The 24136-nt window shown below is 42.8% G+C and overlaps 1 protein-coding gene across 2 annotated transcripts in view; it reads left to right on the plus strand.

Moving 5' to 3' along the window:
- The first annotated feature begins 6932 nt into the window (after positions 1-6932).
- The window catches only part of LOC106576227 (neuroepithelial cell-transforming gene 1 protein), a 30212-nt gene continuing 13008 nt past the window's right edge, over positions 6933-24136 (plus strand). The window contains exons 1-3 of one of the 2 annotated variants that reach the window (XM_014153269.3): positions 6933-7188; positions 15713-15779; positions 19865-19927. In XM_014153269.3, the coding sequence (XP_014008744.1) occupies positions 7046-7188; positions 15713-15779; positions 19865-19927 (273 nt within the window). In that variant the 5' untranslated portion in view covers positions 6933-7045. Of the gene's footprint in view, positions 7189-15308; positions 15365-15712; positions 15780-19864; positions 19928-24136 lie in introns of those variants that run through there. The other variant, XM_045699874.2, reaches the window with a different exon arrangement.

Here is a 24136-nt window from a genome sequence, read left to right on the forward strand (position 1 = left end):
GGAGAACAGCACTGTGCCTCTGGTAGTGTCAGTCTACTGGAGCCATCCTCTCTCTCTCCCCTTTAAAGGATGACTGATTTCCTCTGGTGTTTAGAGCCCCTTACAGCCTTCTAGCACCATTTGAAATCGGTTATAATAACTGGGGATCAATGCCTCGATGTCTTCACGATGTCTACATGTCAACTCTACAGTCAAGCAGACAGGAAATGAATTGGATGAATGTTCATATGGTACGTGTCACAGGGTTCTGCTCCACAGATCCTGGAATCGAAATGAGTTGGACGGGAGCTCATTTCCAGTGGGACAGTTTTAAAGTTTTTATTGAATAAATGTTCAATAAAACTGAATTGATATTGCATACTTATCTTACTTTTTCCTGTGTGTATGTTATCACATTTGTGTCCGTGGTTCTGAACCTGCATGTGAACTATATAACCCTGTTCTGCTAGGTATAAAACTTATCCGAGCTCAAGGGATCATAACAAGTCTTTTCACAATACCCTCACTCATAACAGATTTAATCACTGTTATATCTAGAAGCACTCAACACAATCCAACACTTACTTTATAACGTGATAATGGAAACAGGAAAGGCCTTTTATTGCAGGACTTGTCCCAGACACTGCACAGAACCACAGAAGATAGCGTCTACTGAGTACGGAATCTTAAACCGGGAAAGTTCCTGTTCTGTAATGTGGATGAATGAGTTCCAAGGAAGCCTGATGTTCTCAATAAGGTTTTAAAGTTGTGGAAGTTTATCTTATCTCTGCTCAGTGTCCCTGTCGCCTGTGTTACCATGTCACTCTCCGGGTCTGACAAGACATGCAGTGCACAACTGGCATCTATTCATTTAGTGTGTTGTTAGGTGTAGATAAAGGTGTGGTTGGATAGGGCGACGGCATTGATGGTGGTTAGCATGGTAGTATGAACATGATCATGGATTTGAACTTGGAGACCATCCCAGAGAATGCAGTTGAACTGGGAGAGGAAGAGGAGGAGGCAAAGGAAGAAAAATAAGTGCCTCTCCACATTCAAGCGCTCCAGTAGTACAACTTGGACCCGAGGTCATTCTGTGTACATGATTATTAGCTGAGATACTATGCAATTTCAACTCACATCATTCTTTTAGAACCTGCCATTATTCCATAATGAGCTATTTCCCTCAAATCAATGGGGTTTTAATGGAGCCTAGTTGTCCTAGCATCTCTCCCATTGCCCTAGGGCACTGCAGTAGTACACTTTTCCTTTCACCTTGGTGGCCTTGTATGAGTCAAATGCAAACAGACATCAATGCCACCAATATATTACCTGACTGTATGGGCGTTTCAACCCCCATAGGTGAGCTTTTCACAGGTGGTTGGTGGTACCCTAATTGGGGAAGACACGCTCGTTGTAATTGTTGGAATGGAATGACTGGTAAGAAACACATCAAACCTGTGTTATTATGAGCCATTCTTCCCTCACCAGCCTCCTGTGGAGCCTGTATTGGCTAGGTTGAAGACAAAATAGGTAAGGACAAGTTGCATTCATGAAATTAAACAGATTCCTGTTTATTCTAGTTGATAACAAGCATCGCCTGGTCGTTCTTTAAAAGTAATTTCCTCACCATCTTAAATATGCATGCCCCTTTCAAAAAATGTAGAACTAAGAACAGATATAGCCCTTGGTTCACTCCAGACCTGACTGCCCTCGACCAGCACAAAAACATCCTGTGGCGGACTGCACTAGTATCGAATAGTCCCCGCGATATGCAACTGTTCAGGGAAGTCAGGAACCAATACACGCAGTCAGTCAAGAAATCAAAGACTAGCTTTTTCAAACTGAAATTTGCATCCTGTAGCTCAAACTCCAAAAAGTTTTGGGACACTGTAAAGTCCATGGAGAATAAGAACACCTCCCAGCTGCCCACTGCACTGAGGCTAGGTAACACTGTCACCACCGATAAATCCTAGGTAATCGAGAATTTTAATAAGCATTTCTCTACGGCTGGCCATGCTTTCCTCCTGGCTACCCCAACCCCGGCCAACAGCGCCGCACCCCCCGCAGCTACTTGCCCAAGCCTCCCCAGCTTCTCCTTCACCCAAATCCAGATAGCAGATGTTCTGAAAGAGCTGCAAAACCTGGACCTGTACAAATCAGCTGGGCTAGACAATCTGGACCCTCTCTTTCTAAAATTATTATCATTGTTGCAACACCTATTACCAGTCTGTTCAACCTCTCTTTCGTATCGTCCGAGATCCCTAAAGATTGGAAAGCTGCCGCGGTCATACCCCTCTTCAAAGGGGGTGACACTCTAGACCCAAACTGTTATAGACCTATATCCATCCTGCCCTGCCTTTCTAAAGTCTTCGAAATCCAAGTTAATAAACAGATCACTGACCATTTCGAATCCCACCGTACCTTCTCCGCTGTGCAATCCGTTTCTGAGCTGGTCACGGGTGCACCTCAGCCATGCTCAAGGTACTAAACGATATCATAACCACTATCGATAAAAGACAGTACTGTGCAGCCGTCTTCATCGACCTGGCCAAGGCTTTCGACTCTGTCAATCACTGTATTCTTATCGGCAGACTCAACAGCCTTGGTTTCTCAAATGACTGCCTCGCCTGGTTCATCAACTACTTCTCAGACAGAGTTCAGTGTGTCAAATCGGAGGGCCTGTTGTCCGGACCTCTGGCAGTCTCTTGTGGGTACCACAGGGTTCAATTCTTAGGCCGACACTTTTCTCTGTATATATCAACGATGTCGCTCTTGCTGCGGGTGATTCCCTGATCCACCTCTGCGCAGACGACACCATTCTGTATACATCTGGCCCTTCTTTGGACACTGTGTTAACTAACCTCCAAACGAGCTTCAATGCCATACAACACTCCTTCCGTGGCCTCCAACTGCTCTTAAATGCTAGTAAAACTAAATGCATGCTCTTCAACCGTTCGCTGCCCGCACCCGCCCGCCCGACAAGCATCACTATTCTGGACGGTTCTGACTTAGAATATGTGGACAACTACAAATACCTAGGTGTCTGGCTAGACTGTACTCTCCTTCCAGACTCATATTAAACATCTCCAATCCAATATTAAATCTAGAATCGGCTTCCTATTTCGCAACAAAGCCTCCTTCACTCATGCTGCCAAACATACCCTTGTAAAACTGACTATCCTACCGATCCTCGACTTCGATGATGTCATTTACAAAATAGCTTCCAATACTCTACTCAGTAAACTGGATGCAGTCTATCACAGTGCCATCTGTTTTGTCACCAAAGCCCCTTATACCACCCACCACTGCGACCTGTATGCTCAAGTCGGCTGGCCCTCGCTACATATTTGTTGCCAGACCCACTGGCTCCAGGTCATCTATAAGTCTATGTTAGGTAAAGCTCTGCCTTATCTCAGCTCACTGGTCATGATAACAATACCCACCCATACCACGCGCTCCAGCAGGTATATCTCACTGGTCATCCCCAAAGCCAACACCTCCTTTGGCCGCCTTTCCTTCCAGTTCTCTGCTATCAATGACTGGAACGAATTGCAAAAATCGCTGAAGCTGGAGACTTATTTTTCCCTCGCCAACTTTAAGCATCAGCTATCTGAGCAGCTAACCAATCGCTGCAGCTGTACATAGCCCATCTGTAAATAGCCCACCCAATCTACCTACCTCATCCCCATATTGTTTTTATTTACTTTTCTGCGCTTTTGCACACCAGTATTTCTACTTGCACATCATCATCTGCTCATCTATCACTTCAGTGTTAATCTGCTAAATTGTAATTACTTTGCTACTATGGCCTATTTATTGCCTTACCTCCTCACGCCATTTGCACACACTGTATATAGACTTTCTTTTTTTTCTATTGTGTTATTGACTGTACGCTTGTTTATTCCATGTGTAACTGTGTGTTGTTTGTGTCACACTGCTTTGCTTTATCTTGGCCAGGTTGCAGTTGTAAATGAGAACTTGTTCTCCACTATTCTACCTGGTTAAATAAAATAAATAAAAAAAATCGCTAGTCTCTTTGTTTAGAAATTGTTTACAAAGCTTTATGGGATATTAGAAATCCTCCTAACCTGGGTATCTTCAACCTAGCATATTATTGCTTCGATGTCACAACATACAGCTTTGGGGGTGTTTCAGCAACAGTGCAAAGTTCTACATTACAGTTCTACAGTACACTATGACATCACCCAAAGGCCTGTAGAATGTTAAATATCATATCTAAATATGATGGAACGGTGCTTTCACTTAAGCCTCTGAATCACGTCAGCATTCTCATTGTAGCAACTTGTTTTTGAATCCTCCATGCAGGCTAAAAAGTACGGTTTAATTTGATAAATTATTAGAGTTTGTTATTATAATACTTATTGATTGCAATATGATTTGGCTGTAGTGAGATTGTCCATGCATTGATTTACAGGGCTTTAGGGAATATAAGGCTTTCCTCCAGCCAGTGAGCAAGGATGAGATTATTGCTCCAAAGGCCCCTGAGATCTATCAGAAAGCAAAAGGTGAGAGAATCATTCTAATAATGCAAATATATGACCGGGTTCATGCACTGAAACACAATACAAACCATCACATTTTTATCTGTGTCTGGATTTTGCTACATTGCTGCTATCCTTGATACAGTAGACAGACTACAGTACTAATGAGCAGTATTATGTGTCGAAGTGGATGACATTTGTCATATTTTCTGTATGTCTGTAACAGTCCTGGATTCCAAAGAGATCTGGAACATTCTAAGGGACGAGTCGGAGTCCAAACTGGCTTGGACAGAGACAGCCATTGACGTGCCCTCCGTGATCAAGGTTTCCCTGATACAACACACAGAACACATCCTGTCACAATGTCACACACCGTTACCAACCATGACCTGTGTCATCTTTATAAGACATTCAACCAATGCAAACTCTGTTGTCTAGAAAAACAGTCATAAACCAACATGTAGATTTCTAGATACTTCCTTAGATTAGATTTGCACTCTTTCTTTCTCTCTCTCTCTCTCTCTCTCTCTCTCTCTCTCTCTCTCAGGCGTTTAATGACAGGATGGAGTGTCAGAAGCTGCTGGAGGTTCAGGGTCAAGGGAAGTCTAGCCGCCATAAGAATTGAGTGCTGCTCATGTTCAAGGCCTCGGAGGCCAACCTGGACAGGACAGCCCTTACTCATAGCCAACAACCCCCTGCCTGACCTCCATAACCTGAAGGAGGGTGGCAGCCCCACCAAATACCTGGCAGGCAACCCCCTCGCACCTGCCCCCCGCCCCCACCAAGGTAAGAGGTCATTTAAAAAATCATGTGATGTTAAGCAAAACCCCCAAGCCTGAATGCGCAAAAAGCAAGAGTAATGTGGAAAACTTGAATATTGAATGCTCTTAAATTGATCAATTGTCTGTTCCCTCAGAGGCTTGAAGTCATTCGAGGTCATCAGAGTAGTTTGCCCCCTCTGAAACATCCTCTTAAATTGCCATCTGGGACGAGAAGAGAGGGCAGTTAGTGGAGCAGCATGTGCGTGTGCTGGGAAAGAGTCTTGGGAAAGAGTCTTGGTCTTGAGTTGTTTTCACAAATCATTTGAAACATTATATTTCTCTCCATTACCATGTACAGTTAGGGATATTGATGAATGGCAATACTTTGTTGTCCCACAGAGCTGCATCATGGGTGCGAACAAGTCTCTGTGTGTAGTTCTCTGAGGATAGGTAAACTTTTTCAGACAGGGACAACTGGCAAGAAGGTATTTCATCACACACAACAAGACATTGATTTTGGTGATGATTACAATGATATAAATAGGTGTGTGTGTGTGTGTGTGTGTGTGTGTGTGTGTGTGTGTGTGTGTGCTGTATCTAGGTGCTGCCCTAGATCTGACCCAGAGCACTGAGGTTAAAGATCAGTGCACTGAACTGTGTGAGCCCCTCACTCTCTCGGCCCTGCTGGAGACTAATGTCACAGCACCAGGACAGGGGGCGCACCGTTACGGACAGACCGCCTACTGGAACGTGACCAGCAGCTGTGAACTGCCGCCATGACTTCTGAAGCCTGGACCTTTCAATGCATGCACGCTATATTTGGAGCTGTTTGACAACTATGTGTTGAAATTCAGCAAATAATACTTTGTGTGTGTGTGTGTGTGTGTGTGTGTGTGTGTGTGTGTGGTGTGTGTGTGTGTGTGTGTGTGTGTGTGTGTGTGTGTGTGTGTGTGTGTGTGTGTGTGTGTGTGTGTGTGTGTGTGTGGACTCACTAAACACAAATGCATCTTTTGTAAATAATGTGTTGGAGTGTGCCCCTGGCAATCTGTAAATTTTAAACAACAAAATGTTGCCATCTGCTTATTTTTACTTTTGATATTTAAGTATATTTTAGCAATTACCTTTACTTTTGATACTTAAGTATTTTCAAAACTAATAACCTTTAGACTTTTACTCAAGTAGTGTTTTACTGGGTGATTTTCACTTTTACTTGAGTAACTTTCTATTAAGGTATCTATACTTTTACTCAAGTATGACAATTGGGTACTTTTTCTGTGTGTGTGTGTGTGTGTGTGTGTGTGTGTGTGTGTGTGTGTGTGTGTGAGATTCTATCCAGAATAGTTAATTTTACACCAGATGATCCCATCTGCCTTTTGCAGTTGCATAACAATAATGTAATATTTTAAATCATTGCAGAACACAACTGTTTGTTGAACTGAAATATCAAAGAGGGGAGAAATGCACAACATTAGTCTATTACAGTACAAAAACACGGTAGAGTGCATTGACATTTAATTTTGTCAAAGGGTTGTTTTGTGCAGATAACAGAAGCAAGTTCATTGTAACAGCATTTCCAATTGTTATTAGAGGTGCTGGCCCCGCCCAGAGTTGTCTGTTTATGGTATGACCCCGCCCATTTAACCACATATCCTAGCAACTAGAACCTCAGGTCTGTCCTTATTGGTCATTGTTCGGATTTCCGCCATATTCAAAGAATTTCAAACATCCGTCTACTATTATTTTTTCGTCAACAGTTATGTATTATTCTCACCTTTAACATTGATTTCTGGTTCTGCATTTCAAATGGAGGAAACCGGTGAAGCACAGGTTCAAAGTTCGATACCAGAGAAGCAGAATGACAGACCAACGAGAAAGGCAAACATGAAGAGGAAGTTCACCATTGATGATGAGACGTCCCCCGAGAGAAATAACAATAGCAAATCAAGGTGAGACAAACGCGTCCTTAACTATTGAGTGATGGGAATGAAACGAATATAAGTGTAAACTATTTCTATGGCGTTAACAACGTATTACCAACAGACTCTAGCTAACATTATTTAGATAGCTAATAATATTACAGTTACGTCAGTTGAATGTTTGTTTCGATGGCTAGCATGTGCCTGGCTGACGTTACAATTCGAGTAAGTTGTCATTGTTACACCCCAGCTCATGGTTCTCACAAGGGAAGTGAAATGATAGGCTTGATGACTTTGCTCATGATCATGCACGACGCAAATGACATGTTCCTTGAATTTTATTTCAAGGGTGCCTTTTCATTATTGTTCTAGATAACGTTACACCTATCAAAGCAGGGCAGGTGTGATGAATGGTCAAAACCATTCATCTTGGAGCGGGTTTGCGGAATGCTGTCATATCACGTAATTATACAATTTTATAAAATTTAGATTTATATATTAGCTAAAAATTGACAAATTATCCAATGGATTATGGTATTTTTTTCCCACCAAAGAGCACAAAAGGCTGTTTGGCTCATCTATCATGAAGAGGAGTAACTTTGCTGCTGTTTCTGATTAATAAGCAATGCCATGCTGGTGGGTGGTAACCAGTGGCGATTTTAGCATGTAAGTCTTGGTGGGGCAACCTCAACAAAACATGTTTTATTTGCATGCCAGCAAAGCCACAACACTAAACAATGCATTCAAATGGTGCCCACAAACTGTTAGGGCCTACATAAAGCTGTCCCAACAGCAGTCCCAACACCTGGATATCAACTAAGACTTGTCTGGCAGCAAAACAGTTCATTCAGCCTCATTTACTGCCTTTAACAAAAAAACACAGCTAATATGGCTGACTTGGTTAAACAAATCTGTAATTTTGATTAAGACATTAATGAGCTAGGATGGACATAGTCAATATAACTATTTGTTCAGCACTTTTGAAATGTACAACAACAGAATTCAGAACAGGCCGTTCTTACAGTATTCTCCCTGTACAGCAAGTCAGAACTGTAGTATAAATAAAGGTGGCATATAAGCAGACAATGAAAGCGCTTACAATATATTTTTCTAAAACAGGCTATAGATAAAATCATTTATCTAACAAAACGACACTTCATGTTATCTCTGGGACCCTTTGGATGTTACATTCTGAAATCTTGCTCTAAGTACACATTTCACCTTCAGAGGTGAATTTATCCAACCTATTGCGTTGAAAAAAGTGTTTTGTTGTTAGGAGCTCTCCTCAAACAATAGCATGGCATTTTTTTGCAGTAATAGCTACAGTAAATTGGACAGTGCAGTTTTATATATCATCTGAAAGCTTAAATTCTTGTTAATAAGACACTTCTATGTACCAACATTTGTTGTTACTCTAAAATCTGTGATCTTGATATAACGCGTTGCATGATTTCTAACTGACCCGTTGACGGAACGCCGATCCTTAATTAAACAAGCAAATATTGCAGCTAGAAGGTAGTGCTGGTTGCATATTCCAAGTCCTTGGAAAACTATTTTAGCTGGTTACTTTTGCATGTTCCCGTCAGGACCTAATTATCTTTTTGCGTCAGCACATGCCATAATTGTAAACTTTTATACAGACAGTCGGCTACAGATAGCAAGTACTGCAAATAATTGTGAACTACTGGACAGTTTGCTGCAATACTGTAATACATACTAGTTGACCACAAGGTGGCAGTAAATACCAACACATTAATCAAGGAACCACGAATAACAGTTGGTGTGGGTGTTTGGATGACAGATAAATAGAGTTTATTAGTCACATGTGTAGGGACGCTGATGTAATTTCCGGGTACAGTGAAAAATGTATGCGCCGGGCTCCAAAAGTGCAGGTCATTTAAAAAATAAAAGAAATAAAATGTGAGTGAAACAAAATAAAGATGATGATGATGATAATATATACACATTTACAACTGTGGGGGCAGGGTAAGAGTGAATGAAACAGGAATATAAAAAAGAATACTATATACTTAATTATTTAAAAAAATGTAACCTTTAATTAACTAAGCAAGTCAGTTAAGAACAGATTCTTATTTTCAATGATGGCATCGGAACAGTGGGTTCAGGGGCAGAAAGACACATTTTTACCTTGTCAGCTCGGGGATTTGATCTTGCAACCTTTCAGGTGGGGGTGGGGTTTAGCAAGTAGCTGCCTAGTGGCTGTCGAGCAGCCTGGTGGTCTGGGGGTAGAAGCCAGTCTGACAGTTTTTTTCAGAGTTGGGACATGCCAAGTATACTGTTTAGACTTCCTATCAATTCAAAGTGCTTTATTGGCAAGGAGAACATATATTTACATTGCCAAAGCATGTGAAATAAATAATAAACAGTAAACAATACTCTCAAAAATTCAGAAGGAATAGAGACATTTCAAATGTCATAGTATGGCTGTATACAGTGTTGTAATGATGGGCAAATAGTTAAAGTACAGAAGGAAAATAAACATAAATATGGGTTGTATTTACAATGGTGTTTGTTCTTCACTGGTTGCCCTTTTCTTGTGGCAACAGGTCATACATCTTACTGCTGTGATGGCACACTGGTATTTCACCGAATAGATATGGGAGTTTATCAAAATTGGATTTGTTTTCGAATTCTTTGTGGGTCTGTGTAATCTGAGGGAAATATGTGTCTCTAATATGGTCATACATTTGGCAGGAGGTTAGGGAGTGCAGCTCAGTTTCCACTTAATTTTGTGGGCAGTGTACACACAGCCTGTCTTTTCTTGGGAGCCAGGTCTGCCTACGGCGGCCTTTCTCAATAGCAAGACTATGCTCACTGAGTCTGTCAAAGCTTTCCTTAATTTTGGGTCAGTCACAGTGGTCAGGTATTCTGCCACTGTGTACTCTCTGTTTAGGGTCAAATAGCATCTAGTTTGCTCAGTTTTTTTGTTAGTGGTTTCCAATATGTCAACTAATTACCGTTTTGTTTTTTCGTGTTTTGGTTGGGTCTAATTGTGTTGCTTTGTGTGGTCTGTTTGTTTGTGAACAGAGCCCTGGGACTCTTCTATAGGTTCATCTCTCTGTATGTGATGGCTTTGTTATGGAAGGTTTGGGAATCGGTTTCCATTTAGGTGGTTGTCGAATTGAACGTCTCTTTTCTGGATTTTTATAATTAGCGGGTATCGGCCTAATTCTGCTCTGCATGCATTATTTGGTGTTTTACGTTGTACACCAATATTTTAGCAGAATTCTGCATATCTCTCATAAAGATAGTATTCCCGTCTGAGTCCAACCTCTACGGTTCCACATCTTGTAAGGAAGAAAATACTTGATTTGTTTATACTTTTTTAACCATTCCTGTTTGAGTATACACTTTATGACACAAATAGTCTTCATGAATTTCCCCAGGCCTTTTAAATCAAACTTTTATCATTTCAGTTTTAGTCAGACAGCAGACTGAGAGAGCCAAAAGTCAATTTTTTTGTACTGAGAAAGTTGATGTTGGCAAGTGGCAAACTGCTAGGCTTTCCATCCTTTGTGCCAAAAGGTCCCTGCCCACTGTTGGGAAAACATGGAAAACTGTGACTATAAGTATGACCCCAATAGCCAACCCTGCAGGAAAACAAGGAGACTGTTGCTCAGTGGACTTTGGACTACTAGGTAATAGGTGTTTGTTTGAATGTTACCTCTGTGATTATTGAGCCGCGTGCTCCTGTCTCGATCGTTATTCACTGTCCTTCAGCCTCAATTATGTCAACATTTTCCGACTTGCTTCCAGCCTATTCAGGTGTTATTCACCCACAGAAGTGTGTAACAAATAGGTCTACCTCTGCGTAAGAATCATACCCCTGCCTGTAACTTCCAATCACAAGCCCCAGGGACCGACCTTTGTCCCCTTTGACAATGGACAGGTATCGTGGGAGCAGAATGGTCAGTAATGTTCTAGAAAAATAAACAACTAACTCTATAATGTCATACAAACCTAGATTGTAAAACATCTATAGTTTTTAGACCCTTTAACAATAGCATTCAGGTGTATCAATGTAATGTATCCAATGTCACATTTCCCCCACGATGAGCTGTTCAGAAAGCTGTTACCAGCCATTGTGCTGGTGTGTGGGGCCTTTTTATGCATACGTGATTGATGTCACTTCGTATTCACTTGGTCATAGCAGTCAACCTGGGGGCAAAGGCCACTTTCACTGTGCCAGTGTGAGAGCTCTGTATGTGCTGTGAGTCAGTGGAAAGGCATCATACTAGGCCCTGCCTTTGTTTGTCAGGTTAGGTTATGTAAAACTGATTCCAACCACCCCACCTCCCGCTCCCCCGGCCTCCACTCTTCCAGTGTTTCTCATGAGTTTACTTCACCTGGAGAAACTCTCTTGCCCCAGGTAAAGATTTCAGAGTAAATTACCTTCAGGCATGCACAGTCAGACTCTCGGAGGGGTTTTTATGATGAAGTCTGTCAGGTGCACCACATTGCTAGGCTATCTCTGTTTTTTAACAGGTCAGCATCCATAAACATCCGGTCCACACAGGTAAGGTCAAATAAAAGGAAATCACGTCTAAAATAATCATTTGTTTTGTCATTGGGATGTTTTTTCATTTGAATGACCCAGGCTCACGAGTGGCCCAGCGGTCTAAGGCACTGCATCTCAGTGCTTGAGGCGTCACTACAGACACCCTGGTTCGAATCCAGGCTGTATCACAACCGGCCATGATTGGGAGTCCCATAGGGCTGCGCTGAATTGGCCCAGTATCATCCGGTTGTGGACCTCTAAACAACATTACATCCCATCGACATTACAGCATCTGAAATAATCAATTTAGGCTAAGGTCAGGTGTGACTGTTATCTGGACATGTGAGTAAAAGCAATGCTGGCCTAATCACTCTAGGATGATACAACTTTGATGTCATTTACTGTACGAAGTGTGCATCAAAGAGGAAGAACCTTCCAAAACATCATGATTAGACCTAAATCCTGTTAGCAAACACCTTTCCCAGTCTCTGGGTGGAATTCTTTTCTTCATTAAAGGAGCTCTACAGGAATTATTTTCTGCATTATTACATAATGTACCTTTTACTGTGTTTGTTTAGAATGATGAGCCAGAGGGAGAATGAGAGACAGGACTGGTGGTGATATGTGTGTTGTTGTACACACACCCCGTGTTGGACTCAGGTCTCTTTCCCTGCGTGTTTTGTCCACTGTCTGAGAAATAGCCCTGCTCTGGCCGTCCCTTGGCTTCTCCTGCGGGAACAACTGTGATTATCTAGTGTTCCTGTGAAGCTCCGTTGCATTCCTCAGACACCACCATCAGGCGGACACCAATGAACCACCCAGGTCGTCACAGCGCAGCAGCATAGCTTTCATTCATCACCTCGCATACCTCATTGTTCCTGGTGTCTACAGAACACACCGGTTCCCAGAACATAGAATAACACAAAGCATCACCTCACTTTATGAGCTCATTGGCTGCCAGATGTCACTGTGATGTCTATTGGACAGGAATGTCTTACTGAACAAATACGTTCTCATAGCATACTGTTCATAGACCTATTAGGCTACTTATTACTGGTGTCTCTTCAGATTTGTTTCACATCATGGCTCATTGTCTGAGGTAATGTCATTTTGAATAATGTACACATTAATACACACCCAGGGGCGTTCTTGACAGTCGTCATAACCATCCTCCTCACTTCCAGGCCACAGCAGATCCAGCAACTAAACTCTCCCTCCTTTTTCCCACGTTATGGTGCGTTCTGTTGAATATTGAGTCAAACCGATCATCCAGTTCAGGCTGTGGTTCTGACTCATGCAGGAGCAGCACTGCTTGCGCGTAGGTCTGTTGCTCATAATGGCTGTATGGTCTCTACCATGAGCGTCACTGACCACAGTCCTCATGATGTAAAGGGGTAAGATGGTGGAGTGTGGTGTTTGCTGACCACCTGTAGTGACCTTTCACATCTCCCAGTGCCACACAGACACAACTCTCTTCTGCCCAGGTCTCTCTCTCTCGCTCAATTCAAAGGGCTTTATTGGCATGGTAAACATATGTTTACATTGCTAAAGCAAGTGAAATAGATAATAAATACAAGTAAAATAAACAAATAATAACATTACACTCATAAAATATCCAAAGGAATATGTCATTGTTTATATACAGTGTTGTTACAATGTGCAAATAGTTAAAGTACAAAAGGCAAAATAAATAAACATAAATATGGATTGTATTTACAATGGTGTTTCTATTCACTGCTTGCCCGTGTGGCAGCAGGTCACAAATATTGTTACTGTGGTGGCACACTGGTATTTCACCCAATAGATATGGGAGTTTATCAAAATTGGATTTGTTTTTTAATTCTTTGTGGGTCTGTGTAATCTGGGGGGAAATATGTGTCTCTCTGGTCATACATTTTGTAGGAGGTTAGGAAGTGCACCTCAGTTTCCACCTCAGGCTATGTGCACACTGCCCACAAAATGTCTTCGGCGGCCTCTCAAAATGCCTACGGCGGCCTCTCAATAGCAAAGCTATGCTCACTGAGTCTGTACATAGTCAAAGCTTTTTTTTCTTGTTGATTCTCCCATCCCTCTCTTTATCCTTGGCCTTATTCCCTATAATCTACTTTCTACCTTTTTAGTCCTATACTGTTCTTCCTGTTTGACTTGTCTTGTCTAAACTCCCTGTGTTCTTCGCTCTCTCATGCGTTTTCTCACACTTGTGCTCTCTTTCTCTCACACTCTTTCTCTCACTCTTTCTCTCGTTCTCACACTCATTCTCTTGTGTGCTCTTTCTCTCACACTCGTGCTTTCTTTCACACTCGTGCTCTCACTTGTTCTCTTTCTCTCGTGCTCTCTCTCACGCTCGTTCTCACACTCATTCTCTCGTGCTCTCTTTCTCTCACACTCGTTCTTTCTCTCGCACCTGTGCTCTCTTTCTCTCGCACTCGTGCTCTCTTTCTCTCACACCCGTGCTCTCGCACTCGTTCTTGCTCTCTTGCTCTCTTTCTCTCACTCACTCACTCTTAGGGAATTCCTCCACTGTCCGCCAGGCCTCCACTACTAGTCGTTCAGTACCGATTTCTGAGTGCAGACCACATAAGAAGCTGTAGAGTGGCACTACAGCTGCGGTCAGTGCAGTCTGCCCATCACTATAGACACGTGCTGTGTCACTGTGCACACTGCCACCTGTAGCAACGAGGCAGGCAGGCCAACGGAATGACTTGGCCCAGTAACAGCACTACAAGAGGAACACATGCTAGAGACAAGTGGTTCAGAGGAATCAAGGAAAGAATGTCAGGATTGTAGAGATTGATTTCCTTTGAGATCTCTCAATATATTAACACCATTATCCCCAATCTGTGTTCAGATATGATCTGAACATATTGTTGACGGTTTCAGAAGTTATGAGTGTTCATCTAAGTAACACCTTGACATTAACTCAAACCCAAACCATGTGGAAACTGGTCTTTTTGAAAGTCGTCCAATTTGGCTTCATCATCACTAATGTGGGTTGTTATCAGCATGTGACAGGACAATAATAGAAATCCAATCCTTCTGTCTCAAAAGACTGACAGAGGTTTTAAGGTGTGCTGACAGGGTGCCTGTCTGAAGGGTAATCGTCTAGTCAGAGGGAATAGATTGTGCTTTGTCTAAGAGCCCTCAACTTGTCCTGATCTGACCTAAACTAGCCCACTCTAATGGCCAGATTGACGTAATCCCTGAAATACCTCATACAGATCTTTCCCTCACAAGGTTTATCATCAATGATTTAATCTGAAGTTGAATCATTGATGATAACCTGATAAGGGTGAGTATTGTATTTGAGGGGTTCCATGAGGTTGGGGGTGACCAGAATGGGGCAGTAGGGCTGCTTCATCTGTGTTTGTTTTAAACCACTCCCTGCTCAGGCTCTCAGCAAACAAACTTCTGACAGGGGGCAACAGTTGCTTTCTTTCCCCAATTAGGAAAGGGGCGGGTAGGGTCCTCCTCTTACACGTGTGAGAGGGGTAGGCTTTCTGTCCTATAGATGGAGAGAAAATAGTATTGTGAGGACATCTTGGAGACCTGGTAACCCTGTGGGTGCTGCACAGAGAGTGAGGGGTGAAGGACAGTTCTCTGACTGAGTCTTCTCTGCTGGGTGTCTATCCTAGCTTGCCGTCTGAGGATGCAGCGAAGGGGACATAGCTATGGCTACAGCAGGCTGTGGTATGTACCAGAGCCCATACACCGTGTGCCACAGACGTATACGGTGGCACCTGAGCATGGGTCTTCGGGGAAGGCACTGAATGACTGAAGTAGTTATTGTGTTTGAGGCACTTCCTGCGCTACCATGATTGAGCGTTCACAAGGCGGGGGTGAGCTTGCGTTCTTGCATGCGGCATTGTATTGTGTGGTTGTTACCTGGTGGAGTTGTGGTGGTGTTATGTCATCTCGTGCCCTGAGATGTAAAGGTCTTAGTAGTGTCACCTTTTTGAATTAGGGTATGGTGTTATTCATATTGTACTAGTTGAACAAGCAATCATTTCCTGCTCTTTTTCCATCTTCATCTTGTAGGCCTGGTCTGAGAAGAGGGAGCTCCTTCACCTTCCTCACCCCTGGACCTCAATGGGACTTCAGTCTGGTGAGTACAGCCTCCATCCAGCTCCTCTTGTTTTTGTGTCTCCCTGTTCCCTCACAGGACCGGTACCTCGGCTCATTCCACTATCCTCAACATTTTGTCCTGGCGTTGTTTGGGATGATTATGGCTCTCTGGCCTGTTTGTGCGGACAGAAAGTGCCTGTCCCTGTCATAACTCTGTCATAATCGTCTGTTTTGGCTTCAAATCTGGCCTTGGTGTTTTTAAACATGCACGGAAGCAAATGGACCTGTTCATTCTCAAAGCTGTAAAGTTCCTTTGACTTGGACCACTGACTCTGTGCACTTAGGTTTAGGAAAAAGTCCTTTATTAGTTAATGACAAATGACTGATCCACTTTGGTCTTCAGGTTTTGAGGGGAGGTTTGGACTGCATCTTGGATGCATCCGGCATCACCTGTGTATCGGTATTCAGAACATAGTCTATTGTAACCCAGTCTTCACCCATTACTCCATAGTGGATGATGGTGTCACTCGGGCTCCCGAGTGGCGCAGCGGTCTAAGACACTGCATCTCAGTGCAAGAGGCGTCACTACCGTCCCTGGTTCGAATCCAGGCTGTATCACATCCGGCTGTGATTGGAGTCCCATAGGGCAGTGCACAATAGGCCCAGCGACGTCCAGGTTTGGCCGATGTAGGCCGTCATTGTAAATAAGAATTTGTTTTTAACTAACTTGCCTAGCTAAATAAAGGTTAAAAAAATACACATTAGTGCATAGTTCATGATAGCCTTGATCCCCCAAATAAAGACATTGAAACTAAACCTTGAAGTGCTCATGCAGCATCAGAAACCCTGTAAACTGATGCTATGTATACATGCCAGTTCAGTTTCTTTAGGCAACTCGCAATCACCTCTGAGTGAGAGGTGACATAAGCATTCTGCAGGTCCATCTGATCCTCCATTCAGGAACTTTTTAATTGCATGACTCCCTCAGCTGATGCCAGGCACAGGACAGACTCCCCACACTACCCAGTGAGCCAACAGTGAACAAACAAGAACAATCTTCCTGTTTCTATTTCCCCTTCAACATAATGGAATCAACATAGCTCTTGTTCCTCTCAGATTGTCTGGCCTACTGTTTACAGTAAAACCTAGACCTCAATGCGATCAGTGATTGGAAACAGAGTTGAGAGGAGAAATTAGAGAGAGGAACGGAACGACAAGGCCTGGAGCATACCAGGATTTGAGTGAACCCCAGCTGAAACCCTATCTATCACTCATCTGAGCCGGGGAGAGGAGATGAAAAGAAGGGACGAGGGAGGGGTAGAGGAGAGGAGGCCAGAGGCTCTTCATCTCGTGCCAAACGTTGCCTTTGATTCCACTAATTTACTTTAACTGGCATGCTTAGCTCAACCACTAAAAGCATATGGCGCTTGTTACCTAGGCTACCCCCTCCCCCCGCCCCATGATTCCACTATTATCTCAACTTTATAAATCTACCCAAAGATAGAGAAATGTAGACAAACGGTGGGCTCCTTTGTCTCCCATCCCCTCTTATCTCTACCTTGAAACTTGAATAAGGTCAGGAGGGTCCTGTGCTTTGATGTGGGAATGTAGGCTGGGGCGGGCATAGTACAGTTTAGGTGGGGGGGGGGGGGGCTGTAGTGTTTCATATTATCTCAGACTACATTAGCAAGGCCTCAGGGCAGAGTAGTTCTGTAATGTTGAGAATGTCATTTAGGTCTCCAGCTCTGTGCAAAATCCAACTGCTGTTTGTATAAATGTAGGCAGGTAATTAGTAGGAGAGATGGCAGCTTTTCTGTCTCTCCCAGCGACCTGTTCAGACAGCCAGAATGTCAGTTTGCTTTCCATGCAAACATTCCCACTTCAAACATGTGTGTCTATGTGCCTAGGAATTGAGATTGTATTTTGATGTGCGTATCCCTGTGTGTAAGCGCAAGCACCCTAATTCAATGACATCAACATTAACCTACCCAGCACATACGAAAACACTGAGGTGGGGTACTAAGTATGACCACTGATTATCATAGTCTCTGTTCTAGAATCTCTTGAGAGGCCATGGCATTCCTTAACACAGTATCGACCCCACTTTTTCTATGCCTACCTACCTCATACTTTGCTTTGTGCTGGTAATTACATAGGGCCTGCCAGGTTGTGTATTCTGGCAGCTGACCAGGTCATGGTTTTATTGTGCCATTTTCACGTGACACACACAAACAGGCCAGCACAATAATAGGCCAGTGTTACTCGTGAGAGAGAACTCCACTGTTGCCTCAGTCCCAACCCCCACTATGCCCTTTCTACACCTCTCCCCATCCTCCCTCTACCACTCTCACTCACCACGTTCTCCTTCTCTCACTGTTTCCCTCTCTCTGTGCAATCGATGTTTCTCACCTACTGTTCTATCAAGCAGAACATGCTTAACAAATATCACCAAGTTCTTTATCTAATCCCACCTGACGTTAATGCCCTATTTTCTCAGGCCTAAGCAGGGCTTGTTTAAAAGGTTAGTTTAGCCTAGCCCATGATGTCATCGTAATGTAAAACTATCATTTGCATGGGCGGCAGCAGTCAACAGAGACTCTGCCCTCACACAAGCCTTGTTGTCTGGGGGAGGCTCTGAAGAGGAGACCCCTCTAGCCCAGACTTGCATTGCATAGGCAGTAGTTTGTTAGGTTCATGAGCTGAGGAACTTCTACATTATGCCTCTAGTCCAGTGTAAACGTTCCATCTAACCTGGCCCACCCTTTTGATGATTTAATCAAAAAACTGACCCGAAACCCATCGTTATTTTAAAAGCTAGCCTAGCACTATGCAGTTAAGCCCTCTGATGATGATGATAATAACAAGACATTAAAGGGGATTTCTCTGATCAATCACTCAAATTCCTTTTGAATGGGGATCAGCTTAATGATTAGTCGTTCAGTCACTAGCTGATTAAAGACACTAGTCTAAAGCTGTTGGCTAATGAGCCTTCTTTCTTTTTTAGCTAGTTGATGATGACTGGCCTTTTGATCAGATTTCCAGTTTCAGTCTCTCCTTTTACCGTCAGCTCTACTATAAACAAGAGTTTAATTGATTGATCCATGATCCCACTTCCCTCATTAGCTTCAGCAAAGGTCCTAACTGCCTCAATTTGCCTACCTTTAAAAAACTGACTTGGTGTGAAACTACTGTATTCAACAGCTGTAGCACTAAATGAGAATCTCTTGATAAGGAGCTGTACTGTAGTGTTGCGTAACTCTCTGTTAGCCAAAGCACTGTTCACTCCCCTTAGTAGGCTAGCTAATCATCTAGCCACGTTCTCTCATCTGGGGCATTGCATATGGAGGCCCCTTGTGTCCCCTTGTAATTTATGAACCATGCAAATTCACATTTTCTCACCTTGTGTGATCAGATATTGCACAAGGAGTTCTCTTTACTGTGGGAAAGCGAACAGGTTTGAGGAAGAAATGCCCATTTACCCCCTTCAAAACAAACTATTCATAACAAACAACTACCTCAACATACTGTCTCACTCTGCACACCCGTGGTCCTGTCTCGGCTTCCTGAATGCCCTGTGATGGCCCTCTACTCCCTCTGTGGTTAATGCGCCCTAATGACAGCGCCCTAAGAGCCCCGGCAGTCAGGCGACGCCAGCGCTCCTCCAGCCTTTTCAACCCTAGTCACATACACACAAACTCCGGGCCAGACCTCATCTCACCTGCCAGCTGGTCTTCTCCCCAGGTGTTCAAGTGCTCTTGTGCTTCATTAACCCTTTCCTGTTCCCAATGGAACCTCCAGGGGTGAACATTGTCCCTGGGCCAATGGTGGCAGTTCTTCTCTTCACTGGGGTTATTCTCAAACCTATGAGACCAGGACAGGGTAATGGGGCAGAGGGGTGGTGGTTGTCTGTTCTTGTCTAACTATTTCTAACATCAGAGAACAGCAGGAGTCCACACTAGATGTAGTTGTTTTGTGTGAATTGGAGAGACTCATGAGTGTGTGTAGCTATCTGCCTAAAGAGTATCTGTGTGTGTATTGGTGTGTCTACCTGTGTATCATAGATATGGGTAAGTTTATCTGTCTAAATTTGAATAATAACATAATCTCATTTCCATCTGTCCCCAGAAGCGGAAGTGCATAGAGAAGGATGACTCTGATGCAGTCAGCCTGTGCAGCTTTGACTTTAAGGTAAAACACACAATGAATCGGCCCATACCACTGATCTGAGTTCACAATATAGATACCCTGAACCAGCATTACTGATCCTAGATCAGTTTGTCAAAGTGATGCACACAGTTCTGTAAACTGTTGTTGTCCCCAAGAGTTGCTGACATTCATAAATGTACGGGAAATTGCAGTCTAGACTTAGAATGTTATTGCAATGGATCATTTGGTACCAACATGGAGGACAGTTTCCTGACCTCTGTATATCTTTGGCTGAGGTCTGAAGAAGCTAGGTCTATAGCCTATCCAAAGTCTAGCCCTGTCCTGTTTGTTTGTGATACTTGAGCATATCACTGAAAACCATCCAGATAAGGACCATGTTTGTTTATAGCAACCACCACAACACTCATCAACTCATGTTTGGGGAATTCACCAAATCTACTGTAGTTACTAAGATTCTTATTTTTAGTAAATTGACAATCAGGACTCGTTGGTTGGAAAACATCCTCAATAATATGGATCTATATTGTTGTCTGGGTGTTTGACTCACACACCCAGGCTTGTCACCAGTATTCCAACTTGGGATGATTTTCTCAATAATCCCCCTTTGGTAATGCTCTCTGTTTCCACAGAGGTTTCATTATCACACTCAATCTTGAGGCAAAAGAAACACACCTGTTTAGGCGAGGTGCTGGCTAGCGGAGTAGAACACTTGGAAAAGAAAAGGAGAGCCGCACAGTCTAGGAGCTCAGATGCAATAATTAAATAACCTAATAACCAACGTTTGGACAAACAAGTTCTTTCATCAGGGTATAATTATCACACTCAAAACATAACAAGCACTCTTCTGAGTAGTCAGATGATTAATAGTAACCTGTTAAATTTCTCACAAACCACTATGACAGGCCACATTTCTAGTGAACACTTTTACTTTCGATGACAACGTGGAGGACATTAGTCCGTTCCTACCCAGTGGATCCTAATCTATTTATTTTTTTTGGATTGCTTCATATTTCTTCAGTAAAATGTTTGGGTCTGAAATGACTGGAAAGCTGAGGGTGGCCTGATGAGACTTGATAGTAGTGCATTAAAGAGATTTGCCCATCACAATTTATAAACAACCCTGCATCATTATGCTCAATCAGATTTGAGCCATTTAACTGGTAGTCTCTATATACAAAGACTTGTTATTGTCCTGTAGCATCGTGTTTTTGACATTTGAGGTGGTTTATAGGCTGGTCTATGTATTGGTCTATACCAGGGAACTCCGTCGGGGTCTCGACTTACTTTCTAGAGTTAAAATACTAGAATACACAAGGTGACATTTCAAATTGTGGTTGTGCATCAGCAGTTTCTCTTATGTCAATCACTGATAGTCAGTCAATTAGCTCATGTTGGCTAATAGTTTTTTTAGATTAGCGGTCAGCTATTTAAACTTGTTATCATTGAGGAAATACGACCAGGGGCCTCCCGTTGATTTTGTTAGTCAGTCTCACTCGGATATGATATAAAAAAGCTAACATTTCTCTCCGCCCCATGGCAAAATGAATAGAATTGCATAAAATGACACTGAACAAAAATATAAACGCAACATGTAAAGTGTTGGTCCCATGTTTAATGAGCTGAAATAAAATATCCCTGAAATGTTCCATACGCACAAAAAGCGCATTTCTCTCAAATTTAGCGCTCAAGTTTGTTTACATCCCTCTTAGTGTACATTTCCCCTTTGACAAGATAATCCATCTACCTGACAGGTGTGGCATATAAACAAGCTGATTAAACAGCATGATATTACACAGGTGCACCTTGTGCTGGAGACAATAGAAGGCCACTCTAAAATGTGCAGTTTTATCACACAACACAATGCCACAGATGTCTCAAGTTTTGTGGGAGCGTGCAATTGGCATGCTGACTGCAGGAATGTCCACCAGAGCTGTTGCCAGTAAATTGAATGTTCATTTCTCTACCGTAAGCTGACTCCAATGTCATTTTAGATAATTTGGCAGTAAGTCCAACCGGCCTCACAACCGCAGACCACGATATATGACGGGTGTGTGTGTGTGTGTGTGTGTGTGTGTGTGTGTGTGTGTGTGTGTGTGTGTGGGGGGGCGAGCGGTTTGCTGACGTCAACGTTGTGAACAGAGTGCCCCATGGTGCAGATTAAGCCATGCCTTGTCTCTGTTGTTGCTTCATTCATTCCATGATCCTTGCCTGAGCTTCCAACACTTTCATGGTTGAACTGATTTCAGTCACCTCCAAGGTATTATGATGGGATGGGCTATAGTGGAAGGGAAGTGTGGATACAGACGAAATCCTGTCTGTCATTCAATGGTATGAAAGTCTTATTTTTCCACTGTGTTACTGGTGATTTGTCAACTCAAGGAGTTGTCAAACTGTCAGAATGACCACTTCATGATCAGAGTTATTGTAACACAGGGTACATCCATGCTTCAGTACAGGAAAGCCATGCTGTGTACTGAGATCTAGCAGCCAGAGTCACTTAGAAATTGGACGTCCATCCATGTCCCGAGGGCATTGTGGACGGAGATGGTGGATGGGCGTAAGCCACAAGCCATCTGTTGAATCCCAGCGCTAAACATTGGTTTTACATGGATTTGTTTTAACCCTATCCCAAACCTTAACCTTGTTAGTTCTAGATCTGTCATTCTCATTGAAAGCAAGTCTAAGAAGTAGTGTATATGTGCTCTATTTCTATGCTTGCTGTTCTTAAGTTTTGTTTTTGTGTCTTTTACCTTCAGTTTTGTACACTAACTTCAAACAGATGAAAATACAATCTTTTCGGTTATTGAAAATATATTTCACAGCGGTTTAAATGGTACAATGATTCTCTACACTAAACGGTTAAAGGTGCAATATGCAGAAATCGCTCCACCATTTCCTGGTTTCTAAAATTCGAATAGTTAGTTTAATTTCAGTTTATGCTAAATTGCTTGTTTTGTCACTGAAATTAGGCAAACTATTAGAATTTTAGCAACCAGCAAATGGCGGCACGATTTCTGCACATTGCAGCTTTTAACTGTTGAGTTGTTTTTGTTTGAACCCTATCCCAACACTTAACTCTTAACTTAACCATTCAGAATGAGAGCCAGCAGCTGTGCAACCCCAGATGCAGATGCTGCAGTAGGAGCAACCCTGGGTGTCTAAAACACGTAGACATTTTACGTTTGGCGCCACTTCTAAATTTGACATTTGGAGAAACATTTGCAGTGCAGTGATTTAAGCAAAGGTTAAAGGCTCTTGTAGTGTATGACTGACTGAGGTCAAACCACTCACTGACTCAAACTAAACACGATCAAAAGAAGATTAGGCTCCGCTGGGGAAGAACGGACTAATTACAATAAACTTGCCAAGTGATATTTCATGAAGTCGAAGTTGGGCAAGAATGGAGAGAGGAATGATTGAATGAACCACTCCTCTGTCATAAAAAAAAAGTATGTGTTTTGCTAGAAATGTGGCCTGTCATAGAAGTTTGTGACAAATTGAACAGGGTACTATTATTCATCTGATTAGAAGAATCTGCCGTTGTGTCCTTGAGCAAGGCACTTAACCCTAACTGCTGCTGTAAGTCGCTCTGGATAAGAGCGTCTTGCTAAAGGACTAAAATGTCAAATGAACTCATTCGGCTGCTAGGTGAACAGTCTACTCTGGCGAATGGTCCTCGTTTAATGAAGTTAGATCAAAGCTGAATCAATGTCTGCATACAAGATCACATCATGATGGTATTCTACATAACTGAGTATAATAGCATATTATAGTTTTCCTGTAAGACAAACACCACCTCATTTCTTATGAGATTTCAGGGTGATTGTGACTTGTTGCCTTTTTCTCTCATGTGGCCAGACCTTAACGTGCTCCAATAGGTTAAATATGTGCTTTGATTGAAGCTAAACACAGGCATGCTACAGTTTGATAACCCATCTACACTAAACTTTGCCCACTGTCCATAATTCTAAACCACACTGTAGGCTACTTCGGAACAACGCTGTATAACTCCAGAAGATCTAAATGTATCTCCCCATGAAACTGATTGAGATCCAATAGTTGGCATGCAGATGCTGCATGGACTTTTCACCGGTAAAACTTGAAGAATTATTATTCCCGAGCGACAGTGAGAAATGTGCAGGGAGGGTACCACAGAAATGTGTGCGTAAATCCCCCCCCACATGCGCAGAACGTGATTTGGATCTTCAGCTCTGGGGGGGAAAAGGGATA

Source organism: Salmo salar, chromosome 17, assembly GCF_965601325.2.
Source record: "Salmo salar chromosome 17, fSalSal1, whole genome shotgun sequence".
NCBI classification, from domain to species: Eukaryota; Metazoa; Chordata; class Actinopteri; order Salmoniformes; family Salmonidae; genus Salmo; species Salmo salar.